The 17,476-nt window shown below is 46.6% G+C and overlaps 1 protein-coding gene across 5 annotated transcripts in view; it reads right to left on the reverse strand.

Moving 5' to 3' along the window:
- tiam1b (TIAM Rac1 associated GEF 1b) overlaps positions 1-17,476 on the reverse strand; it is a 72,520-nt gene that overhangs the window by 11,504 nt on the left and 43,540 nt on the right. For 3 of the 5 annotated variants that reach the window (XM_034293636.1, XM_034293634.1, XM_034293635.1), the window contains 9 exons: positions 15,111-15,260; positions 14,814-14,879; positions 13,914-14,099; positions 13,417-13,521; positions 12,096-12,177; positions 11,684-11,770; positions 10,266-10,478; positions 9,155-9,255; positions 2,241-2,285 (listed from right to left, as the gene is read on the reverse strand). In XM_034293636.1, the coding sequence (XP_034149527.1) occupies positions 2,241-2,285; positions 9,155-9,255; positions 10,266-10,478; positions 11,684-11,770; positions 12,096-12,177; positions 13,417-13,521; positions 13,914-14,099; positions 14,814-14,879; positions 15,111-15,260 (1,035 nt within the window). The remainder of the gene's footprint in view (positions 1-2,240; positions 2,286-9,154; positions 9,256-10,265; positions 10,479-11,683; positions 11,771-12,095; positions 12,178-13,416; positions 13,522-13,913; positions 14,100-14,813; positions 14,880-15,110; positions 15,261-17,476) is intronic. The other 2 variants (XM_034293637.1, XM_010873961.3) reach the window with 2 other exon arrangements.

Below are 17,476 nucleotides of genomic sequence, written 5' to 3' on the forward strand. Positions count from 1 at the left end.
CCTAGGCTAATACAAATAACTTCTTAAAATTCAAGAATACATAGAGACCTGGTCGTTCATTATAACAACCCAAAGTGTTTCATCAACAGTGTAAAAGTCGTGACGAAGTCCTTAGTGTCTCATTATGGTAGCCCTCTCCCATAGGCAAGCAATCGATATGCAATCAGAGCATTAAGCCCTTGGTCCAACACCAAGACTTGCTACTGACAGAGTAGCAGGTAACGGAAAAGCTAGTTTCTAACAATATATATTCTTAAACATACAGAATATAAACACATTCACAACACTAAAATAACCCATAGTATAAGATGCCTTTGACATCTCCTGAACAGGACACTGGTCTAATGCAGAACCAATGACAGTGAGGGAGAGCATGTGATCCCTTTCATGTAAATAAACATTGGTCTAATGCAGAGCAAACAACAGTGAGGGAGAGCAAGCGATCCCTTTCATGTAAATCAACACTGTGCAACTCATCTGACCCACTGATCTCAATCACCTGATCCTCTCCTTCTGACCTGGCTGGTGCGGGAACAACCCAAGGCATGTCAAAGTACGCCTTTGGATTCAATACTGAAATTGGTTAGAGACTAGTTGCAGATTCTGTTTTCACCCAAACCTGTGTTACCCAAATTATTTTAAATGACAGCAGATTGAGACTGAAGTATATGTGAGAGTCTGTGGATGGAGATTAAGTAATCCAGGATATAATCCATGTAATAATCTACTGATCGACTCTATTTACAGTGGCCGTCCAGTAAACTGCAAAGCCACATTTGCATTCACTGCAACATCTGCTTCATTTAAAAAGTCTCAGTGCCTCCAAACTCTGAAATTAACGGTAAAGTCACAATACCAGACCACAATACCATTTTCACTAGTCACAAATCCTTTTCTTCTATCTCACTAGTAGATAAGGATTTTATACTCCTGGGAGTTCAAATGCAACCCATTTTTCGGTTTATGAAGCTGTGTTATTTCTCCTACAACTTTATTCTCCGCCTGGTTCTAACTCAGCAGGTAAGCGTTGCTTGAGCCATAACATTGTAATAAACAAGGATCAACTGGACTGGGTGAAGTCAGATTCAGGTATTCTATACCGCACGCACGGAAATGAGGATAATATTTTTTTTCAATAGCATAAAGAATCCCCCTGAATGTTTTCCATCATGTGACGGAGCATGTTGAAGAGCAGTTGAAGCAGGAGAGAAAAGAGGAGCAGAAGGACAAAGTAGGATGAGAGGGAGGAGACTGAGGAGGGGCGGAGGAGATAGACAGGGACAAGGAGGTGGAGGAGGTGGGAGAAGGTGGAGGTAGAAGAAGGAAGGAGGAAGAGTGCAAAGGAGCACTAAGGAGGCAAGTATTTTGCCTCCATCCGAATCAGAGAGACTGAGGAACTGGAATGTCTGCGCCCAGACCTCCAACACTACCAGCCTGTTCTGAGACCTGTTAGTGTTGCCATGCCAACAACTTTGGACAAGGCGTGACAAGGAGTTGGCAGGATGGCCTCAACAGATCTGCGATCGGGACACTACGCCGACAGAGCTCAGATGTCGAAGCCAACTTGTCAAGCCAAAAAAAAAAACACCACCACCACAGAAACATCCAGTCTAAAAACCATGTGGGAAACTAAACTCACAGTCCTCTCGGGGGCAACTCGCCAAGCTCCCCGTCACCGACTGGGGTTCACAGAGCAGTTCTGAGTACACGGTGCAGCAATTATCCAGGTGAGAGGCGCATCCCAGAGCAGCCTGCAGACGGACTGCGGTGACGGGCTGGAGACCAGCGGTGGCTGATGGCCCCGAGGTGAGTCACAGTCTCCTGTAATGTAGCCTGTCAGCTCAGAAACGGCCGGGGCTTAAACGTCTCCCTGCTCCCTTCACAGGCGCCCTACACCTGACCAGGCTTCACACGTCTCTGGTCAAATGTAGGGGTACAGTGTAGGGGGGACCGGGTGTCATCTGGGACGGCCCGGGGGTGTGAATCACAGCTATACATGATTCAGTGGACCGGGAGAAGGAGAAATGGCACACAAAAGCAGTAGGTAGCCGTCAATTAGTCCGAGTTAACGTGCAGGGACAGTCTCCTGGCACTATACGACGTACGGAGTAGTCCGGCCAACCGCTTAATGATAGCGGACGTGTATGGTGTGACGAAACAACAACAAAGCCACAAGCAGACAAGCAGCGACAAAAGGCAAAGACATGAGTCAGGCACAGGTCTGTCTGAGAGCAGCTCACCAGATGGAGCACGTCATAGATGGACTCTGAGGAGCGCTTGCTCCTCTTCGGGGCAGACATGGCAGGAGGACAGCCGGAGAGGACGACAGGCGAGGAGGAGAGACAGAGAGGAGGAGAAAACTGTCAGTCAAGACAAATCCTCTGACAGCGGAGGAGAGAGTCCAGCCTTCAGCAGTGCAGAGCCGTCTCTGTCTCCTGCACTCTCCAGCGCATTCCTCCGCTTTATTTCCTCATTAAAAAATGAATAAACACGGGATAACGAAGGAAAGAGTACTGGGTCGTGATGATGTGAATGAAAGCAGGGAAGGCTAAGCGCCAGACGAAGCCGTTTCGAAACAAATTCCTCCTATCCTCTGTTCTCCTCTCTTCCCTTCTCGCCCACCTTCTCTCTTTCCCTGGCTTTCTCTCTCCCCCATCTCCCTCTCTTTACCTCCCTCTCTCCCCCCGCTCTCTCCAAAGTGTTCAATCCATCTCCTCCTAAAGAGGGAGGGAGGGCCTGTCCGACGGCAGCAGCATGGGTAGCCATGAGGCATGATAATAATACTCCTGTCCTCTCCCCCGTCCGGGGAGTAAAGGGTGAGGGGCAGGAAAGTCTCCCCCCTCCTCGCCAAGGTTACAGGCGGAGCAGGATTGGCTGGGCAAGACACACGGCTGCACAGCAGAGGAATATAAATGTATGATTTGGAGGATGGAGGGGGCAATGAGGAGGACAGAGGTGGGAGGAGAGAGGTAGGAGGACAGAGGTAGGAGGAGAGAGGAGAGTGGGAGTGCACTGCAGAAAAAAGGCAAATGAGAACCTGACAGTGAAAGGTTACCAAAGCAGCCCCGAAAATGAATGAAAAGGAATTCAAAAAAGATCAAAAGAGAGGTAAACGAAAGGTGGAACAGCCGTATGTGATCGCAGGATTCAAATAACATAGAATGACATGATCTGAAGAAGGCTCTCAACATGCCCACATCAGACATGTCACGTCGGTCACGACAGCCTGTTCCTGATATCATTTTCAGTTTGTCAAACTGATTTTGTTACAAGTTCTGGAGGCTACAGAGAAAATGTATTGCCATTAAAAATTTATAAAACTGTCTTGGTTCTGGACTGTCTTTCATTTCCATTTTGATCATTATAAACAAACAGTAAATCCATTATCAATTCTACAGTTTTGATTTTGTACTTCTTGTTTTGCAGCTCTGAGGTCAAAATGAAAACACTGGCAGGGGGAGTACCAAATAGCACCCCAATCCCTACGAAGTCCACTAGGGCTCTTGGTGCCTCAGGCAAAAGTAGTGCACTATATACAGAGTAGGTTGCTATTGGTGCCGGGTCCCAGGTCTTGGCTGGTTATGACCCCCCACCCAAGCAACATATGCCTGCCTCCCACTCCCTCCCCTACTTTCATCTCTCCCCTCCAACCCTCCCAGAAACAGGGAAACTACACTACCAGAGAGCACCACAAGGCGGAGGAGAGGACGGAGAGGAGAGGATGAGGACAAAAGAGGAAAGACATCCGAGAGGGTGAGAAGGAGAACCATTTTTCTGCAGTATAATGAAGAAGGCGGGGTCAGGGCTGACAATGGGCGGGGACTATCAATCATTAGTAATAGCTGGCTGCATTTCACAAGGAATCCAAGATGGCGACTGTCATATATGATACCCTATGTCCTGCTGAGTGTACGACCTTTGACCAGGACCTCTAGTGACACACGGAATACTGTGCAATTTGGAACACTGACTTTTTTGTCTCCCACTCCTTTCAATGGAAATACGTCTTCTGTCCAGTGGGGCTTTGGAGTCTTCCACCATCAAGCCTCCGCAGAAACCACCAAAACTCCCAACACAACAGCAGCCTAAACAGGACCGATGATGACAGTACGGGGTCTCAGGCACTGAGTCACGGATTAGGTAAGAGGTGGATGAGGACTCAAAACAGCCTGTTCAAACAGTTAATAAAAACACAGCTCAGACAGTAAGCTACAAAGTATGTCGGCCTCAGCTAATGGGGATCTGAAGATGAACCCAAACAGAACCCTATTCCCTTGATTGTGCTCTAAGATGAACCCAAATGGAACCCTATTCCCTTGATAGTGCTCTAAGATGAACCCAAATGGAACCCTATTCCCTTGATTGTGCTCTAAGACGAACCCAAACGGAACCCTATTCCCTTGATAGTGCTCTAAGATGAACCCAAATGGAACCCTATTCCCTTGATAGTGCTCAAAGATGAACCCAAATGGAACCCTATTCCCTTGATAGTGCTCTAAGATGAACCCAAATGGAACCCTATTCCCTTGATAGTGCTCTAAGATGAACCCAAATGGAACCCTATTCCCTTGATAGTGCTCTAAGATGAACCCAAACGGAACCCTATTCCCTTGATTGTGGTCTAAGATGAACCCAAACGGAACCCTATTCCCTTGATAGTGCTCTAAGATGAACCCAAATGGAACCCTATTCCCTTGATTGTGCTCTAAGATGAACCCAAATGGAACCCTATTCCCTTGATAGTGCTCTAAGATGAACCCAAATGGAACCCTATTCCCTTGATAGTGCTCTAAGATGAACCCAAATGGAACCCTATTCCCTTGATTGTGCTCTAAGATGAACCCAAATGGAACCCTATTCCCTTGATAGTGCTCTAAGATGAACCCAAATGGAACCCTATTCCCTTGATAGTGCTCTAAGATGAACCCAAATAGAACCCTACTCCCTTGATAGTGCTCTAAGATGAACCCAAATGGAACCCTATTCCCTTGATTGTGCTCTAAGATGAACCCAAATGGAACCCTATTCCCTTGATAGTGCTCTATGATGAACCCAAATGGAACCCTATTCCCTTGATTGTGCTCTAAGATGAACCCAAATGGAACCCTATTCCCTTGATAGTGCTCTAAGATGAACCCAAATGGAACCCTATTCCCTTGATTGTGCTCTAAGATGAACCCAAATGGAACCCTATTCCCTTGATAGTGCTCTAAGATGAACCCAAATGGAACCCTACTCCCTTGATAGTGCTCTAAGATGAACCCAAATGGAACCCTACTCCCTTGATAGTGCTCTAAGATGAACCCAAATGGAACCCTATTCCCTTGATTGTGCTCTAAGATGAACCCAAACGGAACCCTACTCCCTTGATAGTGCTCTAAGATGAACCCAAATGGAACCCTATTCCCTTGATAGTGCTCTAAGATGAACCCAAATGGAACCCTATTCCCTTGATAGTGCTCAAAGATGAACCCAAATGGAACCCTATTCCCTTGATAGTGCTCAAAGGTGAACCCAAATGGAACCCTATTCCCTTGATAGTGCTCAAAGATGAACCCAAATGGAACCCTATTCCCTTGATAGTGCTCTAAGATGAACCCAAATGGAACCCTACTCCCTTGATAGTGCTCTAAGATGAACCCAAATGGAACCCTATTCCCTTGATAGTGCTCTAAGATGAACCCAAATGGAACCCTATTCCCTTGATAGTGCTCTAAGATGAACCCAAATGGAACCCTATTCCCTTGGTAGTGCTCTAGACTGGGTCAGTGCTTCACAGTGAGTAAGGCGGCCCTTGGAACACAACTCATAGCTGTTGCTTCACTGACCTGAAGGATTCATATAAACACAGCAGCTGGCAATCTGACCCGGGGACAGGAGAAGGCTAATACTGAGCAATGGGAGAGGGAACAACAGAGAAAGAGAGAGAGAGCGAGAGAGAGAGCGAGAGAGGGGAGAGCGGGAAAGGGAGGGTGAGAGAGGCTGAGCGGAGAGGGCAGAGAAAGAAAAGACTGCAATAGAGAATAACGGCTGTGAAAATTATGACCAATGAGAAGCAGAGAAGCCCAGCAGGTGTAGACCAAGGACACGTCAGGTGGAAATATAATAGGAAGCCTAAAGCTCAGACTGAAAGTCACCCAAACCCACACTGCAGCCAGGGGAATCTGTAACGAGAGCTCCAGCTGCATTTCTCATGCAGCGTCCTTTCAAACATCCACGCATATACAGTGAATTGTTAAGCACAACGCTCCTATAGTCTCTGGCCGTGCTGTTAACTATCAGTCTGACATCACTCTGGGTCCGGGGGGGGGCATCCTGTATCTGTGACATTGGTACTGCTGACAGTGTGTTGAAGAACATCAGCACCTGGGACCACTGACCCTGCTGACTGGGCGGTAGCCCTGTAATCACGGGTTACCAGGGCTACATATCGTCTTCAAACAGTCATCCCCCGGCGTTTCAGGTGAAACAGGAAGAAACAACCCAAATGTGTTGGTTTGCGTCCCGCCCACCAGTACTTTGATTGGTGGGTTTTGCATAATCCAACAGAGCCATGGGGACCGAGGTACGTCGACGCCCCCCCCTGGTCCAGAACCGATTGGTTATTCTGTGTAGTGGTTCCAATATATTCCTCACCTCTGGGCAGAACATAGAGGGGGAGAGGATGCTGGGAAATATGCAGTATAGCCAATAGAGAGAAGAGAGGGAACACAGACAATAAAGAGAGAGACCAATCTTTATCCACAGAGATCCAGCCTCTTGACAGGCTGCCAGTCTCCATCAGGAGGAGAGCAGACTGTCCCCCCCACACTCTCTCCCCCCACCTCCCCACATTTTCTCCCCCCACATTGTCCCCCCCCCCCACAGTCTCTTTCCACCTCCCCACACAGTCTCCCCCCTCCCCACACTCTACCACTCTCTCTATATTTCCCTACACAGTCTCTACTACTCTCTCTCTATTTCCCTACACAGTCTCTACCACTCTCTCTCTATTTCCCTACACAGTCTCTACTACTCTCTCTCTATTTCCCTACACAGTCTCTACCACTCTCTATTTCCCTACACAGTCTCTACTACTCTCTATTTCCCTACACAGTCTCTACCACTCTCTATTTCCCTACACAGTCTCTACTACTCTCTCTCTATTTCCCTACACAGTCTCTACTACTCTCTCTCTATTTCCCTACACAGTCTCTACCACTCTCTATTTCCCTACACAGTCTCTACCACTCTCTATTTCCCTACACAGTCTCTACCACTCTCTATTTCCCTACACAGTCTCTACCACTCTCTATTTCCCTACACAGTCTCTACTACTCTCTCTCTATTTCCCTACACAGTCTCTACTACTCTCTCTCTATTTCCCTACACAGTCTCTACTACTCTCTCTCTATTTCCCTACACAGTCTCTACCACTCTCTATTTCCCTACAGTCTCTACCACTCTCTCTCGCCTCTCTTTGCATTTTCCTAATTTACTCCCTTTCTTCCCCACATTCCTTGAAATCGTACCTCCATTCTCCATCCCAATCTCTCACGCTCTCTCTCACCTTCTCTCTCTCTCTCTTTCACTCTTTCTCACCTTTTAATCACATTGTTCCTCCAAAAGACTGTCTTTGTGGAGCTCAACAGAACTCTGTCATCTCGTTAGCTACACTCCTGGGTGATCTACTTCACTCCGGGAGTACCACAGCTGTTGCCTGCTAATTATGGAGCCAAGGCTGTACCGCCATCACATATTTCTGCGGGTGCTTCCCCCACTATTGTAGGTACAACGACGCCGGCGAGCACTGGGCAATGCTCCAGATATGGCACCAAGGGCCATGGGCGTGACTTCAGAGTTTGGCCAAAGGTGTTTTGGCCCATTAATTCATAACCAGTGCTATGTTAATGTGTACCTGAATGTGGAACAATTTTTAATTCTTAAAGGTTGGGCAAACTCCCTGACCCCTCCAAACACATAAATCTAATGTACATATGCACACACAACAGACATATGCAGTATGAATGCATTAAGGAAGTATACAGACATCCTATAACAGGTGAAGTGTGCTGAAAAACGCCAAACCTATTGCTAACTCCTGTCCTAGGCCATAGACATTGTTCAGCCTTCAAGGCTTTCTTTCAGTCAGTTTGATTGTTTTTAATCTATTACGGTATAAGTATAACAAACTCAGGTTCCATTAAACAACCCAAATCCCCATAACAATTAGAATCAGGCAATTAGAATGTAGACAGGACAAAGCAAATGGGACCCCGTCTCTCTCTCCCATATGTTCCCTTCCAACCGAGGCCTCCCACACATCCCGCCATTACCATGGCGTGTTTGATCCACAGAGGTTTCCTCTACCTGCTCCTGGACACCCCCCTGCCCTTTAGGAACACCGCTCTAAAATATGTAGTCAGAGATGTCTCACTCACAAGGTGCTGTACAGATAAGGTAACTGAAGGGGAAATGGGAGGCTGCTTTGGGAGAGCGCTGAAATCCTCCACAAGGATTCGCTGCATCATGTGTAAGCCTGGCGATGACAGCTAAAGGGGGAATAAAGCCTGTCGTGTATCCAAATCATGCAGATTTATTTAGGCCTAAAAGTACAAAAGAAGGAGGGGTGAAAATGTAAATTTCTGTATAACTTTGTTCTTCTGCCAAGAGTCAATGAGTTGGTGGCAGATGGAGACGAACAGAGAAAGCTGGGGGTGGGCGTCGTATGATTATTCTGTTTTTAATATCAGAAAGCAGACAAGGGCGAAGGATAGAGAGACTGAAGCCAAGAAGACCCGCAGATCTGCGTTTTTTTCTCCCAGATGGCTTCCTGTTCCCTTTGTTGGAGAACTACTTCAGACCAGAGCTCTATGGACATATCCCAAACAGGGATAGGTTGTTTTTTTGGAACGTGTCCCAAGCAGTACATTCAGAATGAACACCTGTCTCCTGGGTTCCCCACATTCTCCATCACAGGGAGCAGGATACTGCTGATGCAGGGATATCGTCCATGTTAAGGCTGATAATCAACTCTTCTGGAAACCAACGTTAATCCCTAGAACATCCACGGACCCTGGTCTGGCCAGAACAATGTTCACCGAACCACACACAGTCAAAACTACCATCACCGAACTGAAATGAAGATGATTTAAAAACACGGGGTGACCTCTACCTTTCTGCATCGGTCCACCTCGCTGAAGATCTCAGAGTCATCGTCCAGGCTGTCTCCAGAACTCTCCAGGGTCAGGCCGACCCCGTCGTCCAAAATCTCCTCTGTGACAAAAACAGACGCAAACACACCATAAGGACAGACCGGCACCAAACATAACACAAGCAGAGAAACACTATTTGGATAGTCAGACTGTAGATGCTTTAAAGGCTACCCACAGACTATCAACGACATTTCATATAGCTATTTACTGACACTAAACCTAACCTTTAACCTCATCCTAACCCTAACCTTTAACCTCATCCTATCCCTAACCTTTAACCTCATCCTATCCCTAACCTTTAACCTCTTCCTATCCCTAACCTTTAACCTCATCCTATCCCTAAGCCTTAACCCCCATCCTATCCCTAACCTTTAACCTCATCCTAACCCTAACCCTCATCCTATCCATACTCATTTCCCTAAAGGTTGTTACAAAACTACCCTTAGCAAGCATTCACTTTGTTCTTTGATAGTTTGTTGATAGTATGAATACCTTCAAAGTATTTACAGACTTAAATATCTACAGTAATCTTGACTACCGAAAGTGTGATTGCTGACAGAGAAGGAACAGGAGAGGGGACCCCTGCAGCCACCCTCTTAAAGTAGAAGATAGTAAACAGCTTGAGTCAATCTTTAATTTGTCCACCATATTTGGCTGACAAGGGGAGGTGTCTGGAAGTCTAGTCTGAATCCCACCCCTTTCACTCCCCCTCATGGGAATGAGATCTATACTAAAAATATTTGTATAATCATATCATTATATAAATGCCATGCAATTCTGTGGCATAGTGTGCTCCAAAATTCAAGTTCTGACATTTTTATGCAGCTGCTTCATTTCTTTTTGGCATTTCATTTTCTGTTACAATTTACCATTATGGAGAAGACACCCGCAATTTATTTTCTGCTATATTTTCCAGGAATAAGTACCAGACTGTCCCAGCTCACTTTTAATTCTGCACACACTAGTAGTCTATTTAACTACTTAACACTCCCTGACTTCAGAGTAGCTAGTGGAATGGAAGACTAAATCTGGTTGGCTCTAGAGAAGATATCTGTAGCGGTCTTTATTCACCCTGGCTCATAGAGAAGATGTCTGTGTAGAGGTCGTCCTGAGCATCTGAGCGTCGAGGGGGCAGGTAGCAGAGTTGCCGCCGGTCCATGGAGGGCAGAGTGTTAACAGTCAGGGACAATGAGGCCTGGGTGAAGGCTGTCTTCATGTCCGAGAAGTTCAGACTGTGCGAGTCCTTCCCGTTCAACTGCAAGATCTCATCGCCCGCATTCAGACCTACAAAGACAAGACGGTATATAAGCGCATAAGGTAAATACACAGACAGTCTGTGTCCTTTAGGACTAACTAATACAATTTATTTACTATAATGCTGAATCTGATTCAAAATCTTGACCAAGCCCAGTCTGTTTCAAAAGCTTGACCAACCCCAGTCTGATTCAAAGGCTTGACCAACCCCAGTCTGATTCAAAGGCTTGACCAACCCAAGTCTGATTGAAAGGCTTGACCAACCCCAGTCTGATTCAAAGGCTTGACCAACCCCAGTCTGATTGAAAGGCTTGACCAACCCCAGTCTGATTGAAAGGCTTGACCAACCCCAGTCTGATTGAAAGGCTTGACCAACCCCAGTCCGATTGAAAGGCTTGACCAACTGGTCTGTTTCTGTGGCCTAGATGACATCATCCATGGAGGAACTACATCTGTTCCAATTAACCTACTGCAGGCGCCCAAGTCTGCAGCCATTCGTTACTCTGTCTAATGCTACAGAGACAACTATAGTCATATGAAGCCATATGAAGGCTCCTGAGCTGACCAGTCTCCCAAATGGCCTCCGATTCCTTCTGAAGTGCATTGCTGTTGACAAGGTCTCATAGGTATGTAGGCTTCACCTGAATCAAGTAGGATATTAATAGGCATTCAAAAATACCTTAAAAACCCCATACTGACCCCCTCAACTTTAGCAGAGTGAAGAGCATTCACATAACACACACACACACACACACACACACGTGTGTCATCAGCTGTAGTAATTATGTGATCGTACAGTGACCCTCTTTTCAGCAGAGATTATATAGAGAGGACGAATCAAATGGCATCTTCCCACTCGTTGCTCCTTTCATCTCTCTGTTTCTCTGTCTCCGACTGTCTGTCGATATTTCCTCTGTCTCTCTGTCGAAGCTTCCTCTGTCTCTGACTGCCTGTTGACGTTTCATCTCTCCGTCTCTCTCTCTCCCCATCTCGCTCTGTCAATGTTTCTTCTGTCTCTCTCTCCATCTCTCATTCTGTTTGTCGATGTTCCCCCTCTCTTGGTCTATCTCTGTCCATCTGTCTTTCCCTCTGTGTCTCTGATTTTCTCTGTCCGCATCTTTCTTTGTCTCGGTCTCTCTCTTTTTTATTCCCACGTACAGACAAATGAGGTTGGTGTGTTTGATATGTGAAGTGAGTTTGTGGTAGTGTGTGGTAGTGTGTGTGTGGTACCGAACCTTTAGCGAACGCTAATCCTCCTGCCTTCACATCAGTAATGTACAGCTGCTGCACAGCATCTTCTTCCACCACAGAGATGGAGAACCCTGGATTGGGAGGAGGGGTGACGGAGAGGTGGAGGAGGACAGAGAAAGAACGGGAGGAGCGTCGAAGGAGGGAGCACGGGTGAGAGGTGAGAGACAAACTTCATTGCTGAAAACCGACAACAAATAACACAAGATATCATCTCTGCCTTGACAGGGATCCGTCTAATGAATATAGATCAGCTGTGACTAATCCCCACACAACACTCACTGGTAGAAATATAAACACTGCTAATCACAACACAGCAGTGGCAAACAAATACATCCTGATACCACCACAACATGCGGAAACCAACAGAATGAATAGGATCATGGCCCTTTTCCTTACCGTAACCTATCATGCAGGACTCATCACGGTCAAACTGGATGACTTTGGTGATCTTGGAGCACAGCTCTATCTCTTTATATAGCTGTGAAGAGATAAAGAGAGAGGTGCCACAATAATTACGTATAGAAGCAGGTATGAAATGAGAAGGCAGTCTAATGTGTGTGTATAGGTATGTGTTAGTAGCTCAAAATCCATTGGGAACACGTTGAAAACAACATCATGATAATAAAGACACTGGTCCAGGACTCATGATAATAAAGACACTGGTCCAGGACTCATGATAATAAAGACACTGGTCCAGGACTCATGATAATAAAGACACTGGTCCAGGACTCATGATAATAAAGACACTGGTCCAGGACTCATGATAATAAAGACACTGGTCCAGGACTGTTGATAATAAAGACACTGGTCCAGGACTCATGATAATAAAGACACTGGTCCAGGACTCATGATAATAAAGACACTGGTCCAGGACTCATGATAATAAAGACACTGGTCCAGGACTCATGATAATAAAGACACTGGTCCAGGACTCATGATAATAAAGACACTGGTCCAGGACTCAAGATAATAAAGACACTGGTCCAGGACATATGAGCATTAAAACTGTTAAAGGTCTTCACACACGGTAAGGGGAGGTGCTAAGTCAGGGAGTCCCAAATGGATTTCCACCCTACATTTGATCAAAAGCTCTCCTACTGGAACTTTAGATGTTGCAGAGAGTCCAGTAACTACAAGACAATGCACCTTCCTCTGGGCAGAAAACCTAAACGGCAAGCTTTGACCTTTTAACACTTAGGGTTAGTTCTGCTCTATCAACACTCACTCACGAGCAGAGAAGAGAAGAGAAAAAAATTAAGCTCTGGTAAACTATTTACCATGTAGGGAATAATGTGGTATTTGGGGCATGGATTTTTAAAAACTAAACTGTGGTAAACTATTCACCATGTAAGGAATATTGTGATATTTTGGGTGTGGATTTTAAAAACTAAAACTGTGGTTACCTATTCACCATGTAGGGAATAATGTGGAATTTGGGGCATGGATTTCTGAAGAATTAAAAGGTCACGAATAAGATCTGATGCTGATGATCCCTTGAGAGTCTCTTTTGTGCCAATTGGCCTGGAGTGAACTGCATTTTAATAAAAGTAAGGAGAAAGACTGTGAATGAACTAAACAGTTCAGCGTTGTGTGTGTGTCTTAGCAGGAATACTGAGGTGTGACAGGAGATAATCAGAAGATACCACGTCACACGTTCCACAGACACGACCACCACAGACACGGATACACACACATCAAGTCTATCAAACACACATACCAAGTCACACACATCCTCCTCTGGTTTGGGGATGTAGAACTGGACTTGGTTGTCGATGAGGAACTTGAGGCGGAGGTAATGTTTGGTGGGATCCAGATGATGGGCCTGTAAAAGCACCGTACACATCAACACACACACAGACAGACAGACAGAGACACAGACAGACAGACAGACAGACACAGACAGACAGACAGACAGACAGAGACACACAGACAGGCAGACAGAGACACACAGACAGACAGAGACACACAGACAGACAGAGACACACAGACAGACAGAGACACACAGACAGACAGAGACACACAGACAGACAGAGACACACAGACAGACAGAGACACACACACAGACAGAGACACACACACAGACAGAGACACACACACACAGACAGAGACACACACACAGAGACACAATGAAGATTTTAGAAATGAGAAGCAAACTTCAAGCAAACAAGGCCTCCGTATAAGTGTGTTAAAGGGGTAAGCTTGGTCATTTGTTACCTTGCAGATGGTCTCCAGGGCATCCAGGGCAGACTCTCCTGGCTGTATGATGGTGAGGACTGGCTGGTCGTTGGGAAGACAAACCCAGGACGGGGTCAGGTGGTCAGGCACCCAGATGTCACTGTCGGTCATGGTACTCTCTGTGTTGACCCGAGGGAGGCTCTTCACTGTTCCCTCATCACCCTGCTGGAGGCAGACACACTGTTAACACATACTACTCACATATGATAAAAGTAGTTTGTGTGTGTAATATTTTTATCCTGGGATTTTTAAACAAATGATCTCTGGTGTGACCGGCGAAAACACTTGGCTAACAGAGTTTCTAACATTACTTCACACCTACATTACCTGATGACATTCCATGTGTGTTCAGTTCTCTATCAAGGTGTGTGTGTGATGGCTAGTGGCAGAGGGTGTGTATGTGTGTGAGATTAAACACACAAACAAACACACAGCATCTTCCTGAGCCAAAATGGTGAACATCTGGATTGACGCTGCTACCAGACTGATCCACCCTCCAGACTATGCTCAAACCCTACACCCCTACTCCCAGGCTATGCTCAAACCCTACACCCCTACTCCCAGGCTATGCTCAAACCCTACACCCCTACTCCCAGGCTATGCTCAAACCCTACACCCCTACTTCCAGGCTATGCAAAAATCCTATATTCCTACTTCCAGGCTATGCACAAGCCCCATATCCTTACTTCCAGGCTATGCTCAAACCCAATATCCCTCCCAGAGATCTTTGTTCTGTCACCTCTGATCTCTTGGCCCTTTTACCCCAATGGTGGAACTGGCTTCTCCTTGAGAGCTGCAGCCCATTTCTCGAACGCTTCTTAAAAGGTCTAAAACAACTCGGTGGTCTGAAAAGAGGACGGGTGTGTAAGACATATTTACCACGCTCTCCTTGGCAGAGTCGGCATTATAGGTCCCATCCAAGGGCTCCTCGCCATCAGCAAAGACCTTCAGGACCAGAAAAGAAACAAACAGTCAACACAGAACCTCTCCAAACATCTACGCTACAAAGAAGGATCGCACAATGACATACTCTTACTAGGCAGTGATCCAGATCTCTGCAGTTCAGTTTCTATAGAAATCTGATCAGTCTCTATAGCAAACACAGGACTCTGAGTTAGACCCATAGTAGTGAACCCGGAAAAGGGTTCAATGGCAGGGATGAATGGTTACAAGTACCTGGTTGATGCTGGGATGGGCTTTAGTCTTCTTCTTGGAGGTGGTGTCCAGACCCCAGAGGGAGGAGAACCTGCTCTTACGTTTGGATGAGGAGGAACGAGACATGGCGTGGGTGCGCCTCCTTACACCACTCTCTGTCCGGGCCGCCACCTAGAAAAGAGCAGGACACAGAGAAGGAGCAGAAAGAGGAGACAGAGTGAGTGAGGGACAGATGTATAGACAGACAGAAAGAGAGACAGATGGAAGGAGGGAGGTAGAGAGAGAGAGAGAGAGACAGAGAGACAGAGAGAGAGACAGAGAGAGAGAGAGAGAGAGAGAGAGATGGTTAGATGCGTAGCTCTGACACAGGGAACACCTCACCCACACAACCTGACACAGCTGGTGAGGTCAGTGAGCTAGTCAGCGTCTGTATCCCCAATGACCCTCTATTCTCTACACACTCTCTATGCACTACTTGTAAACCGACAAGGCTCCGTATAGGGAATAGGCTGCCATTTTAGACACAATGATTGACACATGACAGACTGCATGACCACTTTAGCCCCCGACCTCCTGGCTGCAAACATTCCCACAGACTCACAGTATACGATTATCAGAGGTTTTCTGCTTCGGGGCCAACATCCATGAAACCCCTCAACTCACCAACATTGTAGTTTTATTTGTATATAGTTTATGTGAATGAAGCCTGTGATTGATGAGCTCCTGATATAATCCAAACCCACAGTCATGTTTTCTTTGTCTCCTATCAACCTGTTGTCACACGCGAAGATCCTTTGCAGGGAACAAAATAGAGTTAAATGTCAATATAATTTGGGTCTGCTTGAGTAAGCACCCCGAGCAACGTGAGTGTGGCGAAAGTAATAGTGAAGATGGTCAGGATGGTTAAGACGATGAGGATGGTGAGAATGACAGCAAGGCCGTGAGGACGGTCGTGAGGACGGTCGTGAGGACAGTGAGGACGGTCGTGAGGACAGTGAGGATGGGAGTGACTTTACTTGCAGTTCAAATCTAGTTTAACCCTACTTTTATTCCCGTTCAAGTCCCCATACACATTGATCAGCACGTGTCTGCTGCGGCGGCACGTGAGAACCATAGAAAACATTTGTATTGATCAGTCACAGTAACAGAAGAGCTGCTGGCATTACTATGTTGGTAAAACCTTAAGATCTATCCGGAAAAACAACACGGACTTGAGTGTCTGCTTGCCCCATCCCCGGTGAGGACGGCCCAGTGGACTGGCTGAGGAAGCAGTGTGAAACAGGGCATGACATACCCAAGCTGGGATGTCGATGATGATCTTAATGCAGAATGGCATTTCTAGGCTACTTGAAGTCTGAACGGAATCTCCATCTCCATCACTGTTCCCAGCACTCATTCTTCAAAACACAAATGACCTGTCTTAAAAATGTCATCTTTCACATCTAATATGCTATATATAAAATAATACAATAGATGTATATTATAATTATGTATGTAAAATGGGTGATTTAAAGGCTTTGGAAGAGGATCCCAAAAGACTGACAAAGCTCCATTCTCTGTTGACGTGAAGGGTCCACTAACTCAACCCACCATCATTCTGTCACGCTGCACTCGTTTCACATGGTGATGATAAGTAGATGTGAGTGAGAGATGGAGGGAGAGCCGGAGAGAATGAGACAGAGATGTAATAAAGACACACAGACGCAGAGAGACAGAGAAAGACGCAGAAGGAGAGAGCAAAGATGTGTTTCGTGGGAAAGTGTTATTTAAGACATCTCCTCTGTGTTACTCTCCCCAACCGGCTGTCTCCCAGAGTCCTTGGACTCCCACCTGCCGAGAGAGAACACGGCCGCGTCCCAAACCAAACCCTGTTCCCTGCGTGGCGCACTACTGTGGACCAGAGCCCCATGGGCCCCTGGTGAAAAGTAGTAGGCCAAAGGAAATAGAGCCCCACTGGGGACGGGTCCCATGTAGGCGTCTCGCAACAAGGAAGCTATTGATCAGCCGACGCACTGCTCCACTCTGCCGTGCCGTCTGAACCAAATAAATGTTATCCTCCGGCGCTGCCCACGCTTCCACTGTTCCGCGGCCAGAATCAACAGCCTCGCCGGTGGGGAGCAGGGCTAGCCTCATGACGGAGGCTCCGACAACAGGTGACTAAATCTCACCGCAGTACTTAAAACGGCGCGCGAGGCGCTGTTTCGGGAGGCAGAGCGGGTGTCAGAACAGCACACATCCGTAACACGGTGAAGCGTTGCGCGGGGTACATATTGGATGTATCCAGGGCATCGCTGGTAGGTTAGGAGTGAACCCGGGCCAATTTGATGACCGCTTGCCTTTACTTTGCCAAAAGCAACCTGTTTTAGTCCAATTGGGCAGGGTGAGAG

This window comes from Esox lucius, chromosome 1, assembly GCF_011004845.1.
Source record: "Esox lucius isolate fEsoLuc1 chromosome 1, fEsoLuc1.pri, whole genome shotgun sequence".
NCBI lineage: Eukaryota > Metazoa > Chordata > Actinopteri > Esociformes > Esocidae > Esox > Esox lucius.